The sequence below is a fragment of the Myotis nattereri genome (assembly GCF_964212035.1).
Source record: "Myotis nattereri genome assembly, chromosome: 5".
NCBI classification, from domain to species: Eukaryota; Metazoa; Chordata; class Mammalia; order Chiroptera; family Vespertilionidae; genus Myotis; species Myotis nattereri.
This window is the reverse complement of record NC_138080.1, coordinates 87,147,211-87,167,517: the sequence shown is the minus strand read 5'-3', so window position 1 is coordinate 87,167,517 and position 20,307 is coordinate 87,147,211. Positions and strand designations below refer to the sequence as shown.

Sequence of the window (20,307 nt, the reverse complement as noted above, 5' to 3'; positions counted from 1 at the left end):
CTTCTTCCCTCCCCTTCCCTCCCCTTCCCTCCCCTTCCCTCCTCTTCCCCTCCCCTCCCCTTCCCTCCACTCCCCTCCCCTCCCCTCCCCTCCCCTCCCCTCCCCTCCCCTCCCTTCTCATCTCCTTCCCCCTCTCTCAGTGGAAAAAATATCCTCAGGTGAGGATTAACAACAACAGAAAGAGCCAGAAAAAAGAGTCATCTCCTTCATTCCCTCTTCTCCCCAAACTCCATCTTAGGAAGTGTGCTAGGCTCTTAGCAGAAGGTAGTTAAAGCATATGTAAAAACTAAAAAAAAATGCAAAGCCAAGTTACTTTGGGGGGATGGAGAAGAGAGAGTGGGTAGGCATCCAGGTGAATCTTAGAAGATTTGGGTCCAATTTTTTTATTTTTTTTTGCATGTGAAAATTTATTACTATGTTTTTGCCACCAGAACTTAGGATCTTGGCCTTTCCTCCTCGCCTTTGTCTAAGGCCAAAAAGAGAGACAGCGGCTACTTTGACAGCCTTAAAGCAGACTCCAGGAATGTCACCAACAGCATGACCTTTGTGACCAAATTTAGCAACCAGAACTTCATCATTTGCCTCAATAAAACTCGAACAACCGTCACTGGGTACAAAGGCTGTGATTTTTGGGGGGAGGTGATTCGTGATCAGCCGGATGCTGACACACTTCCTGATGGCAGAATTTGGCTGTTTGGCTTCAACCCCCTACTTTTCCCTTTGCATGGGAGGCGCCTCAAAAAGCGTTGGCCTTCAGGGCTGTGCCCAAATGGGCCTTTCTGTACTGTTTATCATGCCACTTCGGACCTCGTCAGTGGCTCTGGAGCTTCCTGGCAGCACAGAGACTGAGTCACTTGCCCATCTGGCCGGTGTCACGGGCCTGAACAAAAGAAATGTGCAACTATTGATCACTTACTGTGCACCAGAACCTAGGCTTAATACTCACCTCAGGCCTCTGAGGCAGATCAAAGTTTTCTCATTTTGCAGCCAAAGCCCACTGTTGTCACCATTGCATCAGGCTGCTCTGGCACTTGGGATCGTTAGCTGCAAAGTGAGTGCTGAGGCCTGCAGAGACCGGCCCCGGCTCCTGTACAGACCCAGTCTCTGTGATGTCCGGACTCCAGAGCAGAGCAAACTGGGGAACATCTCTGGCCTTTGGAACAGTACCTTCCTCCCACATTGCCTCTCCAAGTGCTCTCTCCGCCGCAGCGTGGTGTGAGTTGCAACATTGCAGCTGTATGTTCTCTTAAATGCACCCACCACGGGACAGTTTTAGGAAGTTGCATAAGCCCGTGGTTTGTGTGCCCATAACCACAATCCCCAGGCAGCCCCCGCCAATTTTAAAAGTATAAGGTCAGACTTGGAGAAGAATCCCCATGGCCACCACAACTAGATGGGGAGTAATTGCCTGTCATTTGAAGGTGCCGCTCACACATTCCAAGCCTGGAGCCCGCGTTTCTCCTCTGGGAATTGCATTTTGGCTGGCTTTCAGATTTAGTGAAAGAGTTCCTTGTTTCTGAGAAGCAGTCGGGTGGGAATTCACTAGACTTCCCTGTCATTCTAAAGGCTCAGTCAAAGCCAGCTGCCAGTCAGAAGTGATCAAAGCGGAGAGACGCTTCTAAAAGAGGGAAGTGGGTACCATGCGTTGGCCAGCAGCCCAGAAAGGCTAAGTGCCTTGCTCGGGGTCGCAGAGTTATGACCAGAATACAGGGCTCTTGACTTCCATTCCAGAGTCCTTTCTTCTACCCTTCGCTGCCTTTCAGTTGATGTAGTCATTTTCAGTGTGACATTAACTCAGGTCCGTCCATGAACACCTGACCATCCTTCCAAATCATAGGCCCCCATTCTAGCTATCTGCTGCATGGCTGTTGGGTTGGCCAGCATGTCTAAAGTAGTATCCATAGTCTTGTGCCGCCACTTTGTTACTCTCCCTTCTGTTCTCCATTTTTATTATTGGGTCCTCCCTGCTGTCCTGACTTGAAACTTCAATTTTTTGTAATGTGTGTGAAGTTTTGTGTGTGTGTGCGTGTTGTTGTTTTTTTCAGAGAGAGGAAGGACAAAGGAGAGAGAGAAACATCAGTGATGAGAGAGAATCATTGACCGGCTGCCTCCTGCATGTCCCCTATTGGGGATCTAGCCCACAACCCAGGTGTGTACTCTGATGGGAATCGAACCCGTGACCTCCTGGTTCATAGGTTGACCAGCCAGGCCCAGTCGATTTTGACACATCACTTTCCATTCCCTTTCAGTTGCTAAGTGGATCCCTGCTTTTTCTGTAGTATGCCATGCATTTTCTGACCCATAGTCTTGCTGTCACAGTAGACCATAGCAATCAACTTAGTCTATTTCCTTTTTATGATTTTCTTTATTAAACCTCTTTGAAAAGTAATAAAATGTCATACACATTGTGCAACTGGTGAAATTATATAAATTAATAAATAGAGGAGAAAGGCGGGGAGATTAAGTTCCGAGTACCCCCTCCCTGTGCTTTCCTTCTCCTTACCATACCCAGTGTTAATAACTTGGTGGACATCCTTTAAGACCTTTCTCTTGCTCACACAAAAACATAAACATATTTACCTAGAGTATTTTTTTGTTTGCTTTTGCAAGAACAGAATCCTATTTTGCACTTATTTTAGATCTCCAGTTCAAGATGGCTGTTTAACCTGTTTTTACAAAATAGCTGCATAATAATCCATAGTGTGGCTGTGTTGCAGTTTATGAAATCATGTTCCATGGCTGGATGCTCAGAGCCTGGGCTGGATAGTTCCTGCTTGCCTCTGGATATCCTCTGCACCTTTCTCTGCCCTGCCCCATGCCCTGGACCTGCCTTTGCCCTTGGGTGCCTGGGGGGATTCAGGTCACGTAGTACCACTGGGAGATGGAGACAGGTTACTTCCCTGAGTCGCTCCTGCTGGGCCACTGGAGCGGCTGCATGCCCCCACTGAAGGGCACAGACCGCTCCGCACAACTGCCCTCTTCACTGCCCATAACCAGGCCTGCCCACACCTCCTTCAGGCCTGGGATGGCGATGACTCCCTACTGTTGGTCCTGGGATGCTGCACATCCATTTATTTTCCCTAAACTCTGTCCACACTTTGTTAAATGATCCCTTTGCTAACCTCTCTTTTGTATTCCATATGTTTGAATTCCTTATGTTTCCTGGCAACCTAAGTGATAAAGGCTCTTTTTTTTCTGCCACTTGCTATTACTTTCTAACTAGTTCCTTTCTTAATCTCCATCTTGGCCATTCTGGTAGCTTAATTTTTCCTTTCACTCATATTATCAAAATCCTTCCGGAGCTCCCCAGGATTCACAAAAAAGGGCAAACTCCCAGCCAGCCATCTCTTGCATCACCTACCCCTCATCCCAGGATCTTAAGCATTAGGGACCCTGCACAACTCCACAGTCCCCTCCCCACCCCACTCCTCACTCCTAGACATGCATTTCTCGCATTGGTACAGTTGGTCTCCCAGTGACTGGTTATGTGATGTTGGACCATGAGCTGAACTCCCTGACCTTCCGTGTCTTCATCAATTCAATGGGGGTAATAGCAACACAGAATTTATAGCATTTGATTGAGGGTTAATGGAACAAAATGTGCACGCTTCTGAGAGTTTCTGTCACATAAGTTTTCAGTAAGTGCTAGTTAGGAATTATTGTTCCCCCACTCTGCATGTCCTGATCAGTCATTTTCCCAAGACTCAGACCTTCTTTGATATCTACCCAACCAAGGGTCTTTCTCTCAATAGACTTTGCTTTTTAGGGCAGTTTTAGGTTTATAGGAACGTTGAGTAGAAGGTACAGAGAGCTCCCATATACTCTTCTCCACTCCCCCACCCCAGAGTTTCCTGTTATTAACATATTATATTGGCGTGGTACATGTGTTTTGATTTGATGAACCAATATTGATGCATTATTAACAGCAGTCCATAGTTTTATATTAAAGTTCACTCTCTTTGTTGTACAGTCGTGTGGGTTTTGACAAATCCATACTGTCATGCATCCTCCGTTAAAGTGTCTTAGGGAATAGTTTCACTGCCCTGAAAATCCTCAGTGCTCCAGCTGTTCCCCTCACCACCCTCCCACCTCTCTCCTCACCTCCCCAAACCACTGATCATTTTACTGTGTCTATCGTCTCACCCTCTCTCTTCTGATTTCACATTATTGCTTGTGTTCATGGCTTCCTTTTCCTACTGTTTCATCTTTGCTTCTCCGTAAACCTAACGTGCAGCTTCACAGCCAGTAGTCACACCAGTGTGTGTTTCAAGGATGAATTATTAAACCCGGTTATCCCTGGGATCAAGGGTTGAAATTTCAGGCCCTCCTGCCTGACGTCGCAGGCATTTGGCTTTGGCACAGGCTCTGGGACTCACGGACGTAGGATCCTGGAGGAACGAAGGTGGAACCCAGTTTTCTCATCTGCACAGAGAGGTCTCACCCATCGCCCGTGGACTGGAGGCCTAAAAAGGAGCAGTGCCAGAGAGTAATGAAACACAAAAGTACCAGACAAACCCAGACCGAAGATGGCCATGGATTCGTTCTCCAAAGCACTGACTTTTCTTTAGTCTGTGTTCTACTTTGCACTCAGGTCCTGAGCCACACGTTTCTCAGGCAGTTTATTAGTAATGACTCACTTCTGTTTGTACTGCAATTTGGATTTGCCTTTAATTGTGCATCTATATAATAAGAGCAATAAAATAGAAATGGTAGCATGGTGGTAGGGTTATTATATTAATACTTAAAATGCTTGTCGGCCTGCGGACTCAAGGGTCCCAGGTTCCATTCCGGTCAAGAGCATGTATCTTGGTTGCGGGCGCATCCCTGGTAGGGGGCGTGCAGGAGGCAGCTGATCGATGTTTCTCTCATCGATGTTTCTAACTCTATGTCCCTCTTCCTTCCTCTCTGTAAAAAATCAATAAAATATATTTTAAAATAAATAAATAAATAAAATGCTTACCACTTATGGCCCAACCCTGCAGCGTGACATTTAATTCTCACAGTAACTCCTTGAGGTCGGCAGAATGATCTGTACCGTATAAATACATAAGCGGGCCTTTTTGGGGAGCTACACCTTCACTCAGCAGAGGAAACTGAGGCCCAGAGACAGATCAACTCACTTGCCTAAAAAAAATCACACAAATAAGTAGGTGGCAGAGACGCCAATGTAGCTCTAGCTTCCACTCTCCCAAGAGCTCTGCAAAATGGTTTTCATCCTAAGCAGCATCCTTTCTATTTCCCCTCCCAAAAGCTCAGCTAAAAATGTGCCACATTTCTTATTTGACTCGCATCTGATACATACATACTCTTTTCTGATAAGGCGTGTTTGTTCCCACATTCGACCTTCCCCACCCCTGCCTTTCCCTCTTCACCCCAACCTTATGACCCAGGGGTCCTTCATGATCCCCATAATCTCCTCCCTCTGCTGCACCGCCTGGGGCCTGGCAGGTCCCTGTGATTCTGCTTTGGGCCCTGCTTTTGCTTCTGACAGGCCCAGGTCCATGTCCAACCGGTGACCTTTCGGTGCGCAGAACAACCCTCAACCTACTGAGCCACTCTGGCCTTGCGGTAACCTTCCTTTTTAACAACGGTAGCAGATCTGAGCTCAGCCTTTAGAACATTTCTCGAGGCAGCAAAATGTAGCCAAAACTTAGCAATGTTTTTATTCCTACTTTTAACGTCTATTTTTGGTAAGTGATACTGGCTTAGAATTTATGGGAGGTAGAGAGTGTTTCCTGTAATAACACATTTATTTGAGCATGATACTAAGTCAATAATAACAGCACAGTTTGTACCAGGATATGTCAAATATCATGAAAACAGTGTATAAGTGACCAAGGTTTGGGCTTCCCAGGTCCAGGAGACCTTCCTGCTTGAGACTGGAATGGCTTGTGGCTCCTCCTGTGCAGGGCTGGTTGCCCCTCCCCTCCCCATCCTCTCGTTCCTGGCCTGGCTACCCACTTGTGCTTATCCGTGTCTGGAAACCTGCTGAAGATGGAGAGACTGTTATCAGGGGGCTGGGATGAAGGAGCCGTCACAGCCATCCCCCCTGGACTCTGACCGAGGGCTGGCCACATCACTTGCCTGGCCCTTTGAGAGATGCATCTTTAGAACGGTTCACGTGACGTTCTGGGGAGGGGAGAATGCCCGTAGCTGACTTTGATGTTCTGGTCGAGAAGACTGAACAACCTCCTGTCCTGGTTAATATTGCCCCCGGCTACTGCTTCCTCTGCTGGCTGCTTCGCCTACCCTGCAATCTGTCCCTGCAGGGCCCAGCCAAGCGTGATCCCCTGCACACAGTGCTTCTCCCTTGGTATGCATTTGGCTTGGTGGGCTGTGCTCTGAAGGGGGTGCCCCAGGTTAACCTCCATCTAGCACACCTTTGATGGTCATAGTGTGTTGGGATGATGAGAGGAAGGAGGAATGTTTTTGAGATTCCTCTGGAGCAGTTCAGAAGTTTGGAAGAGCCAACCCTGCCAAACAATGCCAGTTTCAATGAAGACTCAGAGCCAGGGCACTGCATTGCTCTTCGAGACGTGTGTTTTCTCCCGATGTTTTCTGTCTCTCTGTCTCAATGGCACGTTTGTCATTGGGGGGATCCTAGAAACAGACCCATGCCTGGGGCGGGGAGTGTGGGTTTGGGGGGCAGGTTGAAGACCTTTCCACCCACTCTCCATTCCTCCCAGAAAAGAGCAAGCAGATTGTTATCTCCTCATGGAGGCTTATTTCCAAAGGAGGAATGACCAGGAGGGGCATGGGAACTTGCCCTTGATGGAGGAGGGGGATGAAGAGGGGTGACCTTGGCTGCTGGTGGCAGGAGCTGAGAACCGTTGCTGAGGGCTGGCTAGGGACTGGCATCCCTTTGTGGCAAGGCCTGTAGATTTCGATGAACAAAATGTAGTTCAGTTCTGTGTGAGCATTTGTGAGAGGGGGGGTTTATAGTGGCCAGTTGTAACGATAAGGAATAATAATAATGGTGGTAGCTCACATGTCTGAAGCATTTGTAGCATGCCAAGCAGAGTTCAGCCCTTCACATGTAGCATCCCCATCATCCTAGCCAGCACTCTGAGAGAGAGGCATCACTGCCCCATTTCCCAGGCGATGCCGCTGAAACCCAGAGAGGTGGAGGCACTTGTCCAAACACAGGTCGTGCTAGTGTTAGAATTTAAACTCAGTCTGTGTGTCTCGTCCAAGGTGCGTATTTAACAGCAGAGCCAGGATGAGAAGCTTGGTCTCCTACGAGCCCACGGGTGCCTTGTTCTGAACACCATTTTGAGTCAACTGGACTGTCTCAGAGGGCCCTTTCTCTTTCTTCTTTGAGACACAGTAAGCGCCATGTCAGTCGTGGTGACTGAACTGGGAAGGAAGACAAAACAGGCTTGGCACTTCACATGGTAATGGATGCTGCTTCAGGGAAGAAAAACAAAATTTCATTCGTGTAGTTTGTCCATCCTGCTGTATTCTTAGGAGCAGAAGTGTTTTTAGAGAGTCACATCTAGTTACCCAGAAGGGAATGTGTTTTACATAGCCACCGGCGCCTTGCCCTGGAATTCTAAAGGATCTCGAGTCCCACTTGAGGATGGGAGTCAGGTTCTGTGATTTGAGCAGAGGTAACACCATACGTGATTTTGGAAGACTCATCTCAGGATTCTAGGTTTTACTCTGGGCTGCTGGAATGTCCACCGCACATACAACTGAGGTGCTTTAAGTACTGTTATCAGGCTGGCTTTATTGATGCGAAAAATCCACGGGGGTGGGAGGGGGGGCTTTGGGAGGCATAGTCTCATGACCTCAGGTAGACGGAGGTGATAATTCAAGTTCTTGAAGTTGAAGACTAGATGAGGAAAATGAAAACGGGAACCAACATCTCCAATAGGCTTGAGTTCAAGGTTCTGTTCTTTCATTCTCTATTCTCACTGGAACCCCAGCCTTTCCTGTTACAACTGTTTCCTCCTGCCTTCCCTCCTCTCCACTCTCCCTCCATTCCTGCCTCCTTCGTTTTCTCTCTCTCTCTCCCCCCTCCCTCATTCTCACAAACTCCTAATTTTTAAAAAATATATTTTTATTGATTTCAGAGTGGAAGGGAGAGGAAGAGCAAGATAGAAACATCAATGATGAGAGGCAATCATTGATCAGCTGCCTCCTGCACACCCCCTACTGGGGATCAAGCTTGCAACTGGGGCATGTGCCCTTGACTGTAATCGAACCCAGGACCCTTCAGTCTGCAGGATGTCGCTCCATCCATTGAGCCAAACTGGCTAGGGTGCAAATTCCTAATTTTTTTGTATTGGTTTGTCTTAGTTATCTGTATATACTAGTGAAGGAAAGAAGATTTGATTTCACCACTTTCTCAGACTTCAGGGACCTGTGCTACCCTGGATTGTGAATCAGGTCCCTTTATGAACTGCATTGACACATAAGGGGAAGGTTTACTGCCCTGACTCTTTGTAAGTGGCAAAGAGTTACTGGGAAAGTTACTGGATTCCTAAGGTTACCTCCCGCAGAGCACCGGTCAGCAGTTTCAGCACTGGACAGTCAGAGTCAGAATTAAACAGAGAAGAGAGCCCTGTCAGGAAGAGCCACTTGTCATACGGGTTAAGACACTTGGTACAGTGGCTTCCGATGGAAACGGGTGTAGCGCCGCGAGGTAGAGACCTGGATTTTCTTCCAACTGGAACTAATCGACTCTGTCACTCAGAGGAAGCCACTCACCTCTCTTTGATAAATGGGAAGTCACCCCTTTTCAACATACTTCTTAAGGCTTTAAAATATTAGGGTACTGTAAGTAATATGGATGGAATCAATGTAACTAATATTTAGAGATGTTTACTTGTGTGCTAGATAGTTTATATATGTGTACACACACACACACACACACACACACACACACACACACACACCCTTTATTCCTGGCAGCCACCCTATGTGACAAGCTAGCTATTATATCCACTTTTAGCTAATAAAAAAACACCTGAGGTTCTGAGAGGTTAAGTCCCAACTCAAGATCACACGCCTAGTTAAATGGTCTGCCCAGCTCTCCCAGCAGCGGGAGAACCCAGCTGGTCTCACACTTACTAGCTGGTATGCCTGGCACTCCTATGGGCTCTCAGAGCTCGCCACACTCAGCCCTGGGTGACTGTGCAGGGTCTAAGGCAGAGAGAGCCCTGGGCTGATTGCTTCGGGCTCTGAATAGCTTCATTTTGCATTCCAGATACCCTCCAGATTATCCCAGGGTGCTCTAGCAATACCCTCATCCTTTATATACCTCATTCCAGGAGAAACATTGGTAGGCTCCTAACAAGATCATTTTACCTCCTTGGGCATCAGCTCATGGATGCTAGACAACTTCAGCTGCCGGGAACAGAAAGCCCACAAAGCCACAATCACCCATCCTTTCTAACGTCATCCTTCTAATCCTAGAAGTCAGATGTGTTCGTCTTGTTGGTTTTCGACCCCAGCATGTGTTAGTTACTCTCTAAAGCTGATCCAGGAATTCACGAACGAGCATGTTCTGTAACAAGTGAAGTTTGTTTTTATGTGGCTTGGGAGTGGTCAGCAGGTATGTCATCCTTCAATGACAAGCCCAAGGCTGGCTTTTCAGACTTTTCTGTGTCTAGTAACAGTTTGCCTGGGCTGCCCTTTGTCGTGGATCCCATCCCACATGCATGGAAAGAGTTAACGTGAATAAAGCAGTTTTATTAACCACTTTTATAAAAGTTAGGGGGAAAAGCTGAGGATCCCAAGGCAGCATCCCTTGGAGTTCTATGAATTGAGGTTTTGGTGGCTCTGTTTAGATTCCTGATTATTGAGCCAGAGGAGGTTTATTTAATTATCATGTGAAGGGTTTCCAATGGTATTCACTCCACTTAGATCAGCTCTTACTGATCCCCCAATGTACATGGGGCCTGAGATAGCTTCTGCCCCTGGCTGACATTTGATAGGTGTTGAAGGAAGTGATGAGCAGGCCAGTGGCTCAGGGATGGATGTCCCCAGGCAGGAGGATGGTCATATTTCATAGCTGGTCTCCGTTCAGGCAGTAACTGGCTCCTTTCCAAAACCCAGCTTACCTCGCCTCTTTGTAGAAAGATAAAAGAATATCAGAAAAGCACTGAGCTACAAGAGGGGACTCTTATTAGTATAGTTACCAAGATTGTTATTATTACAAAGCTCCTACTGGAGGTGCTCCTGTCGCCCTCATAAGCACGCAGAACCGTGCCTGGGGCAATGGTTTCTGCCACTGGTGTGTGACTGGGTCCTGGGCTGGCTGATGACACCAGAGCTGTGTATGGCGCTTATAAAGTATAGATGTGACCAGAGCAGGGCATGGGAATCTGTGTTCTCTAGTGTAGGAAGCACAGTCCTAGGACTGACTGCCTCATATAAATTTTCAGTTGCTGTTAAACCAGTAGATTAGAATTGCCTTCCAGGTTTTTTTTCTTAAAAGTCCAATTTTTTTGGCCCCTTACCATAATTTTCTGACTCAGATGGCCTTTCCATCATACCGATATAATACAACTTCCTGTTTCCCACCCTTCACTCATTCATTTGGCCATGACCTCACAGCTGTCAAGGATGGGCTGCAGGAACTAAGGTAAAATGATCAAAAGACACATGGTTCCAAGACGAAGAGAGTCTTTGTCTGGTCAGGAGACAATTGAACAATAAGCCAGCGATTATAGAGCAATATAATTGTGTGAACTAAATTGCAATGGTAGCAGGTGGAATTTGCTGGGAAGTCAGGTAACGTGTCCTAAGGGAGAAACCCTTTGACTATAGGCTGAACAAAGGAGAGAACGGTTGTTGGGTGCCAGGTAAACAAATGAGAAAGCAGAGAGGACATCTTTGCAAAGGCTCAGCCTGATATGAGATAAGAACTACACGCTTCAACAAGTTCTGCTGTTGTATAAAATATGAGGCATTACATGATATAAAGAAGGGTAGACATACTGACCACGCCCAGATCACGAGGGGCTTGTAGGCCATGGGTGCTGGGAGTTTGTATTTGACCTTATTACTGCATCTCCTCACCACATATATAGGTTCTTTCTAAGCGCCTCATTGATCAGTATCTATTTAAAATCCTCTCCCCTGACAATATGGCATGATGAAATTTCTTATTCTCATGCAATACCTTGGAAGCAGGAGAAACTAAGTGGTAATTTGCTTTATTGCTCATGGATCCCTCTTTTCAATTCTCATTTTCTGGCCCTGTCTACTTTAATTTTTGAAGCCAGAGGTCAGCTCGTATGTAGGGCTTCCTTCCCCATAAAACCTATGTTCTCAGACTGAGGAATCTCAGAGGGAAGGAGGCTTCGAGAAGAGATTAACCAAAGAACATATGCATATGTACGTTACCTATGGATACAAACAATAGGGTGGTGAAGGCCTGGGGCGGGCAGGAACCAGGTGGAAGGAGGTAATGGGGGGAAAGGGGACATAGGTAACACTCTCAACAATAAAGATTTAAAAACCAAAATAAAACGTGTGTTCTCTTTGAAAGCCAATGTCTGCCTCACCAACTTCATTTCATGCCACTTTCCTCTTTGATCCCCAAGCTCCCCCTACACTGATCTTTTTCAGGTTTTCAAAGAAACCAAACGTACCCCTACCTCAGGGCTCTGCACACGCGGTTCCCTCCCCTTGTAGTTCTCCATCTCCACCCCATCTAAATTGGTCTTCTCAAAAAGGCCTTTTCCCGCCTCTAGTTAAATAGACAAGCTCCACTCCCCTATATTTTGGGGGCACTTAATACATTTTTACATTTTATTTGTTTTATTGACTCTTTTTCTTTATTGCCAATTGCTCCGTAAGTTCCATAAATGCTGTGACCTGCGTGACTCATTCACAAGGGCACCATCCCCACCTATTGAGTAATACATATTAAATAATGATTTGCTGAATGAGTGGGTGGATGAAGTCCTTAAGTTTAAACCTTAACAAAACCCAACCTACTATTCTTTTTCATGCTCTGGTGCACTCAACCTAAGATTTCTCTTCTCCCCTATGAACCTAAGGAAGCTTCATCCATCCCTCATGCTGCAGTCTCAGCTCCATTCATTTAATGACATTTTCAGTCTCTAAAGCTGACACTGATTTGTCTATCTCCTGACTTACATGTAAAACACATATTTGTATTTTGTGAATAATCTTGTAATCTACATGCGTTGTTTCCAGTTGGATCACTCTCCAAACTTTATTTAAGTTGTAATTTGTAAAGACTTTTCTCATCAAGAAAAGCAATTTTTAATAATAAAAGCAATAAAGAAATATATTTCAGATGTGAGAGAGATACTGAATATAATGAAGCAAATATGAATCCTGCATAATTTTTTTCACCTTGAGTTAAGTACTATAGATGTTTTGTCTTCTTTTCCATCGAGTAGTTTTCTTATACATTCCACAACTTCGTGTGCATGTGTGCATACCTGTGTAAGTATCCTGAATTTTAAATGTAACATGACTACCAAGTCATTGTAAAGACTTTTAAAGGCTGTTTCATGGTATGCTGGATCCTACGTGATTTTGAGAATCACGTGGAGCATCAGCAAAAATACCAAACTGGGTGGTAGGCACCGAAGTATATGTATTACCACTTTAAATATTGAATGCTCAATGAAGGAGAAACATAATAAAAAGAGTGTCTTCCCTCAAGTAGCTATGCTTCTGATTTGTTATGGTAGGTTGCAGAAGCAAGAGGTGAAACTCCAGAATAATTTGTATTAGAAGCAAAGGCGAAGACTGGGTCCCCAGGAAATACCCCCAGTTCAAAGGCTGAGTGCATTGAGCGCATAGATGCCATCAGTAAATGTGTTCTCACTGGACTTCCAAAGCAAGGAGTTGGGAAAAGCTTGGCAGACCACTCTTCTCTGAAGTCTTGACTGCGAGAATGACTGCTGTTCGCTTTTCCTTCTAGAGTGACCGTCTTCTTATCAAGGGAGGCAGAATCGTCAACGATGATCAGTCCTTTTATGCTGATATTTACATGGAAGATGGCCTAATCAAGTATGTATTTGGAACCCTTCTCTTTATCTCTTTGGTTTCATGTCTTCTTCTCCTTAAAAATGAATCTTTATTTTCACCCCTCAGTCTGGATGCACATGATTCTTCAAAAGTGGGAGCTAGCCTTCGTTCACTTGGATCACATGAATAAAGTGAAAAACCTGAGTTTGATCAACCCACTGAGGTGGAGGGCACTTTGGGCCAGCTGCGTTGATGGGCATCCTATGTGTCTTGGAGAAGTGGAAGATGTGACCACTGTCCTTAAGGATACTGAAAAGTGTGCACAACTTATAGCACCCTAAAATAGGTCCCCAAGGAGCTCAGCTGAGGATAAGTCTTTTAGAAGTGTCCAGAGGAAGGTTTTGGGGTGGAAAGGCCATTTAAACTGAACTTTGACTTAGGTAAGAGCACAGATAGGACATATATTCCAGGCAAATTTCCAAATAGATACTTTAGGGATGTGTAATTACTTAGCAAAATGGTTTGCTATTGGAATCCTGAAAGCAGCACAGCCAGGTAACCTTTAAGTGCACGTTCCTTACCTAATGACCTTTAAAGGAAAGGTTTGATAGACACATAGCCTTTCATCACAGAAGGCACGGTACATCCCCACAGGGATACGATATTGTGTAAAACTAGTGCATTCAACTCATCCTACTAGCCATTCCTGACCTTGTTCAGCTTTATACTTAAGTTGTTCAACTTTATTGGCTAGTTTAATATTCTGGTTATGGGAGACCTCTTCCTTATCTTTGAAAACTTGGCTTAGATATACTAGTAAATTTTTGCGGGTGGACATTCCTTATCAGCCCCCCAATCTGAGCTAGCTTCCCCTTCAGTATAAAACACCGTGTGTTTTTATCAATCACAGAAATCCTCCTGTTAGGCCCCCTTGAGAGCAAGGACCATATCTTGTTCATTTTCATATTCCCTGCATTGAACCTAGTATTTAGTACATTGAGCACTTAGCACTTTTATAAGAGCTACCTTCTATTGAGTATGTAGTATGTCAGGCACTGTTAAATGTTTTTACACCTTACCTCATCTGATCTGCCAGAAACCTTATGAAGTAAGTACTTTTATTGCCCTCTTCTCAGATGAGAAAAAATAACATAGAAAGTAATTTGCTAAAGATCAACATATAAATCAGATACATTGAATGAATGAATGAACAATGCAAGATTTGGTATTAGTTGCCTTGCCAATTTCCATAAATAATTTTTCATAGTAGAAGTAGGAAAAAATGGAAATAATAGGCAAGCTAACAAATATAAAACAATTTTGTCAAAATATCAGTCACAATTGATTTTATATTTTTTATTGCTAAATATTATTTTATATAGTCGGCTCTCTTTGGAGGTAGCAAATTCCCTCACTTAGAGATTCAGAAATAGAAAAAAAATTATTACTTAATGCTTCTTTCTTATTTCAGAGCTTATGATAGGCATCAGTAATTGATCCCAGAACTTTTCACAGTTGAGTCTTAAATGAAAGTTCAATCCATCTTCACACATTTATTCAGGCATCTACTACCAGAGTTGAATATGCAAAATGAATTCCTTTTGGCATCTTTATTAGATTGGACTAGGGACCACTTAACAAGGATGTTATAGAAGGAATTTAACCAACAGATGTGTGGGTTGGCGATGGAGACAAGATTGGATAAACATGATCTCCATCCAATCCTGACATTTTGTGTGTCTCTAACAACATTCTTAACAGAGTATAAAAACAGAAATACAGGGGGTCCTCAAAGATGGTTTGACTTATGATTTTTTCATATTATAATGGTTTGAAAGTGATACTCCTTCAGTAGAAATCATAATTCAAGCTTTGAATTTTCCTGGGCTAGTGATAGGGCATACAATACTCTCTTACGATGCTAGGCAGCTACAGCGAGGTGATTTTGCCCAACTTTAGGCTAATCCAAAAGTTCTCAGTTTGACTAAGCTATAATGTTTGGTTAAGTTAGGTATACTACGTGCATTTTCAACTTACGATATTTTCAGTGTATGAGTGGTTTATTGGGACATATAATCCCACTGTAAGTCTGGGAGCATCTATTATTTCCTCCAACTGTTCCACATAGTTGTTTGCCTGTGAATTTTTATGGAGTGCTTGCTATGTGCAGGGCAGCTGTCTTAGTCACTGGACACATGCTATGTTAGATGCCTTTGGGATCCAAGTCATCTCTTCCCCTGGGAACCTTACATAATTTCAGGGGAACTGAATAATGTGTGTGCTTGTGTGTGTGTGTGTGTGCACGCGCGTGTGTGCACACAAATGACAGATTTAACATTACCAGATAATATCAACATCAAATATTAAATTAGTAGAATGATGAGATTCAGAGGGAGAGGACTGGTTAATAAATGGGAGTAGGATGGTTATTAATCATAGTAGCTGATATCTATTGAATTCTTATGTACCTAACGTTGTCCTTTAAGCTTAACACAATAACATCTAATCTCCACAACAACCCTATGGAGTAGGCATTTTTATGACATTTTACAGATGAAAAAATTGAGACCTGGTGAGCTTGAGTAACTTGGCCAAGGTCATAACGCTAGTAACTGGAAAAGCCAAGATTGTGCCTCTAGCTACCCCAATTCCAGAGCTGATCTACACTTAATTACTAGACCTGGCTGTCAGTAGAAACTTGACCAAGGAGGGGAGATGGTAGCCCAGCCTTCAGGAATTAATATAACCTTGGTTAGTTCAGTGGAGGAAAAGAGGAAGGCACATCTGTTTGGGGCTTGGTATTGTACTAATTGTCATAGTGGTGCAAGCACACGTGCATCCACACAGAGAGACCAGACAGCTCTTCATGCCCTGGGCTCTCGTTTTCCCTCAGAGGAAAACCAGCAAGAGAGGAAAAATGGGAACACGGCTGGCCAGTATCTTGACTAGAATAGGGTTCCAATCAGAGCTGCATTTTTTCCACAGTGTGTTTTGAATTGTGGTGGCTCTGGAATGGCCCCATGGTGATGTGGTGAAGTTGAACTCTTAGAGATGTCAGAAATACTTGACTTCAGTTGCAGAACTAAGATTTTGGCAGGCCAGTAGTGGACTTCTGGTGCCCCAAGGGAGTTTCCTTCTCGGCTGGCTATGAACAAAGGGGGAACATTCATGATACTGGCAGTGGGGCTCCTGGATCCCCCAAGGTAGGAGGCATTTAATGACAATGTAGGAGTTTATAAATCAGGGTCCTACCTGCAAACCACATTGGCCATTTAAGTCAAGGGTGTGAAGTCACAAATAGTTCGAGCAACATGAGATGGTGAGTGAGGTGACATTGTTCCAGGACTAGTTGTGTTTGTTCCTTGCCTGGTGGAAGGTGCCTTGGCCTACTCACCAGCTTCTTCCCCACCCAAGTCCCCCTCTCATTTTCCCTGAGAGGCTCTGAAGCTTCCTGGGGGAAGGTGTTTGGTTGAGGTTGGCATAATCATCTTCCTTGGCTGGAAGCTTCCATTGAGGTGCTGACCCCGCCAAAGCAGCTGAGAATAGGTGGCTACAGCTTTGACTTCCTCCCTTGCCTTTGTGTGTGATTGATGGGTACATCATCAAGAAAGGTGGGCTGGGGAGCGAAGACTGGGGTGCCAAAGGACCTCTTTTTTAGGAGCCCAGGTGAAGTAGCTAAATTCACATTCCTGTTTTTTAAATGATTCATCATCCCATGCAATTTCTCCTAAAAAAAATATATATTTCACATCCTATGTGCTAGACACTCTCAAACCCCTGGGGTTACAGTACTAAACCAGGACACATGATTTCCCCAAAAAGCACATTGGATTGTGTTGTGTCTGTAAAAATGATTTTCTGTATGTATGTCTACTTTTATTTGTTTCTAGATCGCTAAACTTGTGAATCTACTTTGATAAATGTGTTCCTATGTTTAAAACTTATAATATTACTAGGAGCCCAGTGCGCGATTCGAAATCGCTTGGTGCCGCCCACCCTCAATCGCCAGTCCGGCCCTGCCTTCCTCTCCGGCCTTTGAAGCAGCCACGGCCGCTGCTGATCAGGCCCTCCCCCAGTTAATTAGCATATTTCTCTATTATATAGAGAGATGTCTGTCTTTGAAATCACTCTTTTAAATTGCCAGCTGTTTCACTGTCTTGCCAGGCAAATTGGAGACAATCTGATTGTCCCTGGAGGAGTGAAGACCATCGAGGCCAATGGGAAGATGGTGATCCCCGGAGGCATCGATGTCCACACTCACTTCCAGATGCCCTACAAGGGGATGACCACCGTGGATGACTTCTTCCAAGGGACCAAGGCTGCCTTAGCTGGCGGCACCACCATGATTAGTAAGTTCCCCCAAATCACCCACTCCTGGTCCCCAGTGTTAGGAGTGTGTTACCCACCGTGCTCTCCGATGATAACTTGTACACGTCCCTTCAGACAGTTGGTAGACTTTCTGCCTGATGGGTCCTGAAAGAAGCAGGTTGGAGTGAGGACACTGGCAGCTCACCACAACTGCATGAAAGAGATGCATGAGGTTCATGACAATGAGCTCAGCCATCCCTCCTGTCTTCCTTAGCATTAGGGGCGGGCGTGCAGGTGATGGACAATCAGAAGTGACCACCTCGGCCGGTCACTGGGAAAAGCGGACTGAAAAATTTGTGGATAGTGGGGCAAAAAGTTATTTCAGAACTTCCCCTTTGGGTCTCAGGCAGGAGGGGCAGAGAGCATAGCAGAGAGTTTGGTGTTATCTGGTCTGAGCTATTTGTTGACCAGTTCATATTTTTAAGATCGGGCAAGCTATGTCTGTGGTTTCCTTTTTTCTTTCTTTCTTTCTTTCTTTCTTTCTTTCTTTCTTTCTTTCTTTCTTCTTTCTTTCTTTCTTTCTTTTCTGGTAACTATTACAATTCCAAGGAAACCTAGGGAGTTGCATGCCATTGGATTACTGAACAGAAAGTGGTCCAGGGCAGTCCTTCTTGTCCCAAGCAAATCCCAGTGACTGGGTCCCCTCCCAGGCCCCATTCCAAACTTGGTCATCAAGGGTGCTGTTTATTTTAACACCTTATACATCCACCCACGAGCACAGAACAGCCTAAGCCGTAGAATCATTCACTTTCAACAGGAGCCCTAGCAGGCTTCAGCTTCAGCTTCAGCTAGCTGGGTGTGGAAGCCCAGGACAATTGCATTGAGGCCATAAAAGGTGCAATTCCAGCCAAAGTGGGGAAGCCAGCTGACTTCTCAGCAGCCGCCTGCCCACGGAGGCCCTGGTGTGTGTCCAGACATCAGTAATGTAGCTGCACGCATTTGCTTTCCGATAAGTGCACTTAGGCTGCTTGCGATAGAGGGCTGAGGAAATGAGGGATCTTGGCTTGGCTTTCTGCCATCTGGGCAAGGAGCTGAGCGTGTCAGCATTCTGCAGATGTGTGTTTTGCTCAGTCTTCTGCATGAGGGAAGGAGCAGGAGGAAAGTCAGAGTTCCAGGTGGCAAGGGAGAAAAGTATACAAAGAACCACACAAGTGTACGTGTCCTTCGTAGACAAAGAACCCCGATATGAAAAAGAAAATAAGGAAAGAAAACCCATAAATCCCACATCACTATTTCAGTTTGGCTATATATTTTTTTTCCTATTTAACAAAAATAGGATCATAATAGACACACTGTGTTTTCGCCTCCCATTTTCAATGGGAGGATGTCTTTCCCTTCATTTATTTTTATTCTACCACAACATGTAGAACGGATGCCAAACCCTCTGTTTTATGAAGGTATCACAATTTATGTATTTACCCAGACTTCCCTATTGTTAGATATTCCAATTGTTTCCAGTTTTTCACTTATGTAAATATGTAATAATTTAGACTGACAGACATCTTTAGAACCCAGATTGTGCATGCAGCATTGTTTATTCCCGTGGGAATAATTCTTAGGCACAGAAATAACCCTGAGTTAAGGTATGAAAAAATTGCCAAGGTTTTTGACATCTATTTTATAATTGTTTAAAGGCAAGTTGTGCCGATTCTCACTTTTCCTCTACTGCCCAGGCGAACTCTGAGGGTGTCACTTTTGCCTTATCCTCACCAACTGTGAATGTTATTATTTAAAAAAATATCGTTTAGGTTGCAGGTACTGCATGAGTAGATTTGGGCCTCAGGGAAACTGGATTCTTGATGAAGAATTTGCATAGAAATGAGATCTGTGGGCCTAGCGTCAGGCTCCTTCAGCAGACAGTGGCTCTCCTCTGACAGTAAGCGTGAGGGTGTCACTCTTCTGGGCCCTGATATAACTCTAAAACCCTTCCTCCACCTTAGGAGGGAGTTGGACTTTTATCTGTTCTAATGACTCCCTACAGTACTGCTATTAATGGCACATAGTAGGCACACATTGATAGTTAACGTTAGTTGAGCGCTTACTATGTGCCAGGCATCAGGCAGAGCACTTTGGTGCATTTTCCCTCTTCATCTTATAACAAACTTAGAAGGAAGGCACGATGACATCCTGTCTCCCACCGTACTTGGGATCCATTTCAAGGATGAGATAAATGAGGTCTAGAGAAGCTAATAATTTGTACAAGGTCCCGTAGTTATGTGACAGTTAAGTCATCAGCAACACTTTCCAAGGTTAATTCCGTGCTCAGGAAATGGAAATCCTGCAGCCATGGCTCAGCAAGCAGGAGCAGGCCTGTGCAAAGGGGAACAGAGGCTGTGTCAGTGAGTCACCCATCTAGGGTCTCTGTCCTTCAGTCGACCACGTGGTGCCCGAACCCGAGTCCAGCCTGACGGAGGCCTATGAGAAGTGGCGGGAGTGGGCCGATGGGAAGAGCTGCTGTGACTATGCCTTGCATGTGGACATCACCCACTGGAACGACAGTGTGAAGCAGGAGGTGCAGAGCCTCATCAAAGACAAAGGTGAGCCCGAGCGCGCCTTCCTCCCTTCCCCCTCGCCCCTCCTCCACACAACATCCACTCATTTGAGTCCCTTCTCCTAGCTTGGAGCCTGGAACCTCAAGCATGCGTGCTGGAAGAAAGGGGCACCACTGCGTTCCAGGCGCTTATTTAGTCCATCATTCTTACTCCTTGCAGGGTCTCCACGAGATGGGAATTATTATCCTCACTTGGCAGATGGAGAACCTGAGGCTAGAATGAGTAGCAAGCAGTAGATCTCCCCACAGTGTAGGCCAGCCATGGGCAAACTACGGCCCGCGGGCCGGATCTGGCCCGTTTGAAATGAATAAAACTAAAAAAAAAAAAAAAGACCGTACCCTTTTATGTAATGATGTTTACTTTGAATTTATATTAGTTCACACAAACACTCCATCCATGCTTTTGTTCCGGCCCTCCGGTCCAGTTT

At 45.1% G+C, this 20,307-nt stretch overlaps 1 protein-coding gene and 1 pseudogene across 2 annotated transcripts in view; one reads left to right on the top strand and one right to left on the bottom strand.

The window, feature by feature from the left end:
- Positions 1-20,307, top strand: part of DPYSL3 (dihydropyrimidinase like 3) — a 63,224-nt gene that overhangs the window by 17,980 nt on the left and 24,937 nt on the right. The window contains exons 2-4 of the mRNA XM_081091217.1: positions 12,914-13,002; positions 17,125-17,309; positions 19,701-19,865. Coding sequence (XP_080947343.1) covers positions 12,914-13,002; positions 17,125-17,309; positions 19,701-19,865 — 439 coding nt within the window. The remainder of the gene's footprint in view (positions 1-12,913; positions 13,003-17,124; positions 17,310-19,700; positions 19,866-20,307) is intronic.
- On the bottom strand, positions 435-5,503 carry LOC308519255 (small ribosomal subunit protein uS12-like; annotated as a pseudogene). Its single transcript has 3 exons — positions 5,379-5,503; positions 4,377-4,463; positions 435-830 (listed from the first exon to the last, which is right to left on the bottom strand). The product of its transcript is annotated as a small ribosomal subunit protein uS12-like (transcript).